The sequence below is a fragment of the Vipera berus genome (genome assembly GCF_964194415.1).
Source record: "Vipera berus genome assembly, chromosome: 5".
Taxonomy (NCBI): Eukaryota; Metazoa; Chordata; class Lepidosauria; order Squamata; family Viperidae; genus Vipera; species Vipera berus.
This window is the reverse complement of record NC_138207.1, coordinates 74,176,777-74,186,031: the sequence shown is the minus strand read 5'-3', so window position 1 is coordinate 74,186,031 and position 9,255 is coordinate 74,176,777. Positions and strand designations below refer to the sequence as shown.

The 9,255-nt window shown below is 43.7% G+C and overlaps 1 protein-coding gene across 2 annotated transcripts; it reads right to left on the bottom strand.

Annotated features, from left to right (window-relative positions):
• Positions 1 to 2,266: 2,266 nt before the first annotated feature.
• Positions 2,267 to 6,961, bottom strand: PPP1R3C (protein phosphatase 1 regulatory subunit 3C). Of its 2 annotated transcripts, none has more exons than XM_081329610.1 (2): positions 6,843 to 6,961; positions 2,267 to 4,904 (listed from the first exon to the last, which is right to left on the bottom strand). In XM_081329610.1, exon 2 carries the CDS (start codon positions 4,901 to 4,903, stop codon positions 3,956 to 3,958), a length of 948 nt encoding a protein of 315 aa, XP_081185736.1. In that variant the 5' UTR covers position 4,904; positions 6,843 to 6,961; the 3' UTR covers positions 2,267 to 3,955. The 2 variants fall into 2 exon arrangements, with proteins under 2 accessions (XP_081185736.1, XP_081185737.1); XM_081329611.1 differs by lacking the exon at positions 6,843 to 6,961 and adding an exon at positions 6,300 to 6,757.
• Between the last annotated feature and the right edge of the window lie 2,294 nt (positions 6,962 to 9,255).

Here is a 9,255-nt window from a genome sequence, read left to right as displayed (position 1 = left end):
TTCTGTATGTATGTATGCATGATTACAACTCAAGGCAACAAATATATTTAACATTCTGCTCCTATTTTCTACCCTGGGAGGTGGGTTGGACTGAGACTGGCCCAAAGTCACCCAGACAGCTTCCATGCCTTACAAGGGATAGGATTCAGTCTTCTAGTTTCTGGACCAGGACCTTAACCATAGCTCCAAATTGGCTTTTTATAAATCATTTTTAAAAAATCATACTTTGCTACCTTAATTCAGTGGTGTGGGTGTGGGTGTGTGCGTGATAGTACTCCATATGCAATCTGCCTATATATTTGATCAGCAAAATAGGTAACAAGTACCGGTACATGCTTTGAAGATCATTAGATCTAAAAAAAACCTACAGGAAGAAGTCTTATAAGAAACCTGAAAGTCTTTTTTTTTCAACAATACCACATCTAACAGAAAATTCAAATTGTTACTTGGGAAACAAGTTTAGTGGCCAAACATATCCAGGTTAACGTACCTTTGTTAAATGCTGAAGAGAAACCCACTTGAGTCTAGTTCAGGGATCCCCAATCCCCGGGCCACAGACAGGTACTCATCTCTTAGGAACTGGGCCCACAGCCAAGTTGAGTGTTGGGCAAGAGCGTGAAACCGAAACCATTCCCCATCCCCATGGATAAATTCTCTTCCATGTGAAACCGGTCCTTGGTGCCAAAAAGGCTGGGGGCCACCTATCTAGTCCAGGGCTTTTCAACCAGTGGTACGGGTACCACCTGTGGTACATTGGCACCTAACAGGTGGTATGCGACCACCCTAGAAAAGTGGTAGCGGGGGAGGGGAATGAGCTGAACCAGTGGCAGCACCGCACAAGCCTGAGTGAGAGATGGCTGGAGCTGCAGGGCTGTCAGGTCTCAGCGGAGGTGCCAGGATCAGCGCTTCTTCGGGGCTGTCAGTGCTCAGTGGAAGCACCAGGATCAGCACCAGGCTCCAGCTGGAGCTCGGCACTGATCCTAGCGCTTCTGCTGAGCCCAGAAGAAGCACCCATCAGTTGGAATGTTGTAGCATCCCCAGGGTCTTGTGATTTACATTCAGATGCTTGGCAACTGATTCATATTTATGACGGTCACAGTGTCCCAGGGTCATGTGAAGTAACCAAAACCTGCTGCAACCACCCAGCAGGGGGGGGGAAATAAAAACCAAACACATATCCCCATCCCACCCCCCACCCCCCGCTGCCAATCCTCAACAGAAATGCTCACAACAATGAAAACCTCGGACAGGAGGAAGAGCGCCGCTGGGTGGGCAGGCAGGTGTCTTGCTCAGCTGTGGCTTGGGGGGCACTTTTTTCAGTGCCATCGTAACTTCAAACAGTCACTAAGTGAACTGTTATAAGTCGAGGACTACCTGTACTTCATCACTTTTTTCCTTTTCTTTTGTTTTGGTCATCAAGTTTTTGACACCTTGCTAGGCAACTGGTGGTACTTGGATGTTGCCATATCCTAAAAGTGGTACAATGGGTGAAAAAGTTGAAAAGCCTGGTCTACTCCATATAAAGATCTAATGTTTATTCAGATCTTATTTGTAAATTGCTCTCCATACATTGGATTGGTGTTTGCAAGCACAAATAAGCAGGAACCCACATTCAGTTTATAAGAGCGAGTGAAGTTACTGCTGCAAATATATTACACACCAGCAACTACTACTGTCCCATCCAACAGTAAGGCCCCTAAAATATCAGAGCATAGGTTGGAAGGGATACCTGAACAAAGTTATGATGTACATGTGAGACAAAAAAGGAAATAACTCTCCTTATATAGATCTTCCAAAGAATAATCTTTGCAGCATTACATCAAAATAGTATTTAGATTACACTTTCATTCAAATATTCATTTTAGTTTGTGGCATAACACCCAAGCAGCCTTCCCCTTTCGGGAACTGCTTCAAACATTTGGTGGGCTGTCCAGGGGGGATAAGACAGTGCTGGAGTATAGCAAAATTATGGGCAGATGAGTGTGTGAGAAAAAAAGTGTGTGTTGGGACAGTTCAGATGGTCTAGACATAAACAGGAACAGAAAACAATTATGGAAAACACCAGGGGATACCAGATTTGTGGGCAGAAATATTAGATATGGCCATAGCAACTGATAGGATAATTCAGGTTTATGAACACAGCTGAATAGCCTGCTAAATTCCAGCTTTTAGCCTTTCTGAAGCTAAAGCCACATTTACAATGTTCAACTTACTTCTCAACAGAAGGACTGACAAGATTATCAAAATACAGTTTATTTTTAAGTGAAATGCTTACACAGTAGTTGTGATACAGTGAGGAGTAAGGAAAAAGAGATGGAAGGAGTTTGCTTTTTTTTTTACAATGCATGTTCCATCTCACTACTGGTGTAACAAACAAGTTTAATTTGCATTCTCCATAAACAATAACACTACTACAAAACAGGAACATGAATGTGGGAGTACAAGCACACACACACACACATCCTAATTGGCTTGCTTTATACATCTGTGTCAAAGCTGCAGTCACACATTATAATTTACAAAATGCAATGCATCTGAGGAAGATCAAATTACAATTAAAATAACACACACACACACACACACACACACACACCCAACACGTTCTGGCTCTGTAAAAGCTACAGAAGAAAAATGAGGTATGAGAAGGTGAATAGAAATGATTTCTATTTCTGTGCAAGTTGCCTACTCTGTCATTTTAAACCTATTAGCTTGAGAAGTGCAGCTATCTAACAACCTTCAATATGAAGGACTCTGGATTGCTTACGATTATTTTATTGTTGTGAAGAGCTATCCTTAGAAGGGAAAATTATTACCAAACTCTACAACAAGCAAGCTAAGGGGAGAGTTTTTGTCTGTTTTTACAAGGCAAGCTCATCAGATAGCCAACATCTATAGATTTAAGGCATTTCATAAGAGTCATTCAATCTCTCTTTAAGCAAAACAGTGCGCTCTTGGGGTATTTTACTGGATTTTAAGGCACACCTTGTGTGTACACAGGATGGCAATTCCCTTGTGTAGGGAGTTGCACAAATGTTTATGAAAGCAAAGTTAAGTCTATTGTAGAGCAAGTTGAAAGGCAGAATAGCTAAACAGATTATACAAATATACAGGAGTCTTTTTATAAATGCAGTTGCCACCTTTTAATCTGTCGTGCTTGGATATTTCCTCCACATATACCCAGCCTAGGACAGATAAATTTAACAGGACAGCAAATATACTGATGGGAAAACCTGCATCTGACATAATTGTATCAGTCCTACAGCTCTTAAAGGTACAGATTATCTTTTGGGATACAAAGCTGGTAACTTAATTTCAAGGAAACAAAGTTCTTTATAGGTTTCTTACTCTTGCAAACTACTGAAATTTCTTTGAAGTTATAAAGGGAGGGTTCCCCAATACTTTATTTTTGACTACAATACAGAACATCATCTTTCTTCCCTTTCTTTCTCAACTTTATCCTGTTGAAAGAGATACTTCTATGCCCCCAAACCCAAACACTGAATTGTGTTATGGTCAATATTTTTTAGGTTCAATTCAAGTCTCAGGCTTCACAGTTTGGTATCTCTCTCAGTTCCCATTGCATTTTAAGGTAGGCACAAAAGTTTTTTGGGGCTATATATTTACAACATTCCCCACACAATCACAGCTTCCTAAGAGTCAGCACAAAATTATTTCTTCCCAACATCTATTTTACATGTCCAGGTAAGTGATTGGAAGAAACCAAGTTTCACATAAATGGAGCACACATGCTGTTCTTATTGTAGGCAACACTGTCATTGTCCCAAGTCTAGATAGTAGCTGGAACTTTTGCTCTTTTAAATGAAAGAAGTTAGCTTTTTTTTTAAGTAGTAGTCACCATGCCCTCCAACTTGGTTTGTTTATACTGCATATTAAGAAGCTGAAGATCAGCAATGATCAGCCACTGATGTTAGAGGCCTCTGTGAATATATTTCATTCACCAATATGGAGAGGATGTTTCAACCATGCCCCACTTTTGCCATTCAGGATAGAAACTGCTGGATATCCGAGGGCTGCCAAGTTGTTCACCCTCTGTTTTGTACACTTTTCTTGAAGATTTGAGTGCCAGGCAGCCTTTCCTGAGTGATGCTGCCACCTGGACACCATCAGACTTCCATTCTGCATGGACAATCTTGTAGTTTTGCCCACTGTTATTGTCCCAGAAAATGTGGTCACCATTTTGGTAATACACACAAAATTCAATTTTTTGCTCAGTAGGAATGGCTGAAGGCAATTCGATTGCAAAGGAGAAAGTGTCATTATCTGAGTCACCGTATACATTGTTCATGTAGATGCAATCATGGTCAGAATAGGTTTTCCATGAATCATAGGTTATTCGAACCCTCACCTTCTTTTCAAAACTCACATTTTTCACTTTCACAGTCCCAGATACTGTACTTTCTTGCAGGGTGCAGTTTTCAAGACAGACAAAGTTCTTTTGTAAGTGATTCCGGAAGTCTAGGTAGTCAGCTGAAGGCTGAGTAAACCCAAGAATCAAGTTCTTTTCCTCATGTAGTTTTAGGCCAGCTGTGATGTCTTCAAGATCTAACAAATCAAATTGAAGATCCCAGGCTGGATTCTCCTGGAATTCAGAGAAGACATGGATAGCAGTCAGAGAGAGTCCCTTCGAGTCTGCAAAAACTACTTTCTTCTTGGCTCGGCCAGCAGAGTGTTTCCAGTCACTATTTTGGTGCTCAGTTTCACGTTTCACATTGAGGCATGATCTCAGAGGCTTTAAGCGATCCACAAAGTTTCTTCTTTGATATTCATCAAGGGGGTTCAGAAAACTCTTCACAGGTGGTGAATGGGCTAAACATATTCTCATGGCTACATCTACAGGCATGATGGAACTAGGTAAAGGTCTTGGGTCCAAGACTTGTATCATTCTGCAATGGAAACACAGACAAGTGAGTTTTCTCTAGCCTAAAAACCCTGAGGAAAAACTCTTCAAAAGGCTCTTAAAATGCACACAGTTTCCTTTGAAATTAATGCTCAGATAATGGGAAATTTTTAAATAATTGAGTCACAAGTAAGACTGTGACTAACAGCCAGAAACTGATAAAGCAACATAAAAAGGTAAAGGTAAAGGTTCCCCCGCACATTTGTGCTAGTCGTTTCCGACTCTAGGGGCCGGTGCTCATCTCCGTTTCAAAGCCGAAGAGCCAGCGCTTGTCCGAGGACGTCTCCGTGGTCATGTGGCCAGCAAGACTAGATGCCAAAGGCGCACGGAACGCTGTTACCTTCCCACCGTAGTGGTCCCTATTTTTCTACTTGCATTTTTTTTACATGCTTTCGAACTGCTAGGTTGGCAGAAGCTGGGATGAGTAACAGGCACTCACTCTGTTACGCGGCACTCGGGATTTGACCCGCCAAACTGCCGACCTTCTGATCGACAAGCTCAGCGTCCTAACCCACTGAGCCACCGTGTCCCTTCAAAACCAACATAGCTCCATTCAAAAATATTTGAATGAAATCCATGTGACATTTTGAGCTAACTTAACAGCTTCTATAGATTTTATATCTTAAAAGCCCAGAATACAATCCTTATACATATACATTTGCACATTTATAAGACAAATGCTGTTCTCTATATACAAAACAAAAGTGGGTGTGTCCGGTATTAAAAACAAGATTCATCCAAACCTACTTTAAAAGTTTTTGTTGTTGTTGTTTTACTTTATGGAACTCTTTATGGAATTGACTGGCAATGTTCCAATAGTATTTTTGGTGCAATCTCTTTAAATTTTCATTCATGTTCATAAATATTCCAGTATATCAGGTGGGTTAAAATCTTTTAAGTCAGCCTCTCCTCTCTCTCTCAAGCACTCTTCTCTCCCCCCCCCCACTTTTAGAGAAAAGTTAAGTGTTGCATTAAATCTACAACACCCAGTGTGTTGACCACCGTGCAGTTAATTATCTTATGTTGAACCTAGGGAAAGTGGCTATCAGAATTTGCTAGAACCCCGATATGTTTTCAGTTACACCCATTTAAAAGACTTTCAAGGCATGGTAGTTGGGACCAAAAAGGGGCCAGTCGTGATCGACACTGCCTGGATATTTTTTTTTAAAAAAAACACCTCCGACTCTGACAGGGTTACAAGCAGCAGCTGCAAAATTCGGGAGCAGAGGGGAGAAAGGGCAGGCAACCAAAAGCGGCCCTTTTGCTCCTTCCCTCAGCCGCGTTGCACTTTACACCCCCCCCTCCCCATCTCTCCGATTACATTTCACATTTCGGGATTCGTAACGTGCTTTATTTTCAGAAGGCGCTTAAAAGCTGCTACCTCTCAAGCCGGCGTCGGAGCTAATTTACTCCAGGCCAGCTGCATTCCTAGTTAAGCGAGCCTGTGTTTTTAACCCCATCCTGGGAAGCAGGGCGAGAAGAGAAAGGGAAGCAATGATCGGTCAAAAAAAAAAAAAGTTATTGACATAAAGTTGGCATCGCCACACCTTTGCCTGGACCCAAACGCGACGACCCGCACTTGAGGGGCGTTCCAGAAAAGGAAAAGAAAAAAAAAAAGCAAGCTTCGTCAGAATGCAACCTCTGCCCACGCCACGGTCCCGAAATACAGCACTCCGCCGAGACTGCGCTGCCCTGGCCAACTCCCGTCTCCTTCGCTCCCCCATGACGGAGCAAAAAATTAAAAGCGCCCCCACCATCCGCTGCAGGAGCCCAACTCCCCCGAGTTCAGCTGCAAAGCCGCCCGGCTGCAGCCGTAGTTTTGACCATCCCCACTTTTATTCCGCGGCGTTGCCTCTTCAGCTGCAAAAAACGCCTTTCAAACCCTTCCTTTAGTTGCAACCCGCTCGCTCGCTGGGCTTCTTACCTGGTACGGTTAGGTTACATAGAATCGGCGAGAAGAGCCCTAAAAACTTGCAGAGAAGCGCTTGCAAACTTTGGAAGGCAATCGGCGGCTTCTCGGGGCGCTTATAGCAAAGAAGCAAAAAAAAGGCGCCCCCCCCCCCAGCCCACCCACCCACCCAGCCCTCCCAAGTTAAGGCTTTTCCTAGCTCCCTGCCGGCCCAGCCTATAGAAACCCAGCCTCCCTCTCGCCGCTCCGCGACGGCTCCCAGCTGGCCGACGAAGCTACCCCGCTGGCCCGCACCGTCCGCTTATCAAACGCGGCGCTGTCTTTTTCACGTGAAAGCGCCCGAGCGACCAATCGCGTCTCGAGCTCGGCGCGCTCCGAGCAATCAGCGTCGGGCTGCTCCGCGAGGGAGAAACGTGATCGCTCCCGTCGGGCAGGGCGGGTGGGGGGTCCCGGGAAGGGGGCGTGCGTGTGGGGGGGGGGTTGAAGGCGGGGAGAGCATGCGGTTCTGTTGACACAGCTTCCAGCCATCGGACCCCTTGGGCTCGGGCTCAAGGTCAGCCGCCTCCGCCGCCAGGGCTCTCTCTGGCCTTTCTAAATAGAGGCCACATAAGTAGCGGTCCTGACACGGGATCCTTTGTCACTCATCGCTTTCCTAGCCAGTCCAAATAGGGGTTGAATTATTTTTTTTTCCATTCCCAAGGCTGGCATTCTGGCTCCGCTTCCCTGGGAATAAGGCCCATTGAATGCTATTCCTTAGTGGCTATATATAGGGCTGCACAGTTGTGATCTATTTATAATGAGATGGCGAAATCCCCCAGCTGCTTCCCGTGGGACGTGAGACAACCGGCTAGGCATCCCTTGTTATTAAAGGAAAATAATACATATGCTATATGTCACTTCCATAATCTCCAGTCAGCCTTGCCATTGCCCGGGATGGATGAGGATTATGGGCACCGAAGTTCAGTACCTCTAGAATATCCCAAACTTCAATAAAGAATCTGGTGCTGGGTTCTGCTTTCCTGTGTGAAGTGCCTGCCTTAGGGTTTTTTAAATTATTATTGTTAAGACATAGGTTTGCTTTCAGAAGCATTTAGTAAACTACTTATTGGTGCAAAAATCAAGGGTTAGGAGTTGCATGGTTTTCAATTGGGCTGACCTGAAGAGTAGGGCACCTGTTTAGCTTCTGCCTTTTAGACAGTTGTTAAAGGCCAGAATGAAATAAGGTTTGGTTTATTAATGCACAAGCAAGGTGTATCCATGAAAAAAAAGAACTGGCTATTTTTGTCTTTTAAATATTACAATATTCATTAATCCCTGACAATGTGGCCAGTTGTAAAGAATTATGAGAGAGTTAATCTAGAAATGGAGCCAGTTTACTCTAGTGCTGTGGTGGCGAACCTATGGCATGCATGCCACGGGTGGCACGCAGAGCCCTCTCTGTGGGCACGCATGTTGTCGCCCCAGTCCTAGGCCTTCAGCTGGGTTTTATAAAATCTTTTCGCTTTAGGCCTCTGCCATGTGCAAAAAAAAGGTTAAATCAATCAATCAATTTCAACTTCTCACGAAAAAAAAAGATCTTGCAAAGTTGGAATTGATTGAACTTTTTAGTCCCAGCCAGTCTGCCATTACCACCACAGCCACACCCATCCAATGGGCCATGCCTACCCAATTGGCCACACCCAGCCAATGGGCCATACCCACCTGACACCCGACAATACATAAGTGGGTTTTGGGTTGCAGTTTGGGCACTCGGTCTCTAAAAGGTTTGTCATCACTGCTCTAGTGGTTAAGGCGTCAGGCTAGAAACCAGGAAACTCATGATTTCTAGTTCCACCTTAAGCATGAAAACTGGCTGATTTACTTTGGGGCCAGTCACTTTCTCTCAGCCCTAGGACGGAGGCAATGACAGCTGCGGGGACTTACCCAGGCAGTCTTCAAGAATTTGTCACAATTGAATGGAAGAAAAAAATATATCCAGAAACATATGAAAACAATTTCAATGTGTGGATGGATTGACACAACATGCTAGCAGCTAGACCATAACGGCTCATTTTACATAACCCAGTGAGATAAACCAAGCAAACCACATTGTGATTTCAGCACTATACCTGATTTAAGCTGATGGTCATCATCAACCCTATCACCAACATACCTGTGGTGTTTTTTTTTCCAAAAAATTGATATCTTTCAAACGTAAATTACAATTAGTTAGGAATAAACAGTGATTTGGATTCTACAAATTCTCAGAGCAAAATGATGAACACAACATTTTTATCTACAGCAGAGTCAGACTTGTAAAAACATGAAGAGCTGTGACTTTATTCTTTTGATGCTTTTTTAAAAATAAACAATATTTTATCAAACTGTACATCCTGCACCAACTCAATCCAGTAATTAAAGTACCTCAGGGAGAGGAGGAGAAGGTATA

Excerpts from the sequence above, each read along its gene's own strand:
- PPP1R3C (XM_081329610.1), bottom strand. The coding sequence starts at position 4,903 with ATGATACAAGTCTTGGACCCAAGACCTTTACCTAGTTCCATCATGCCT.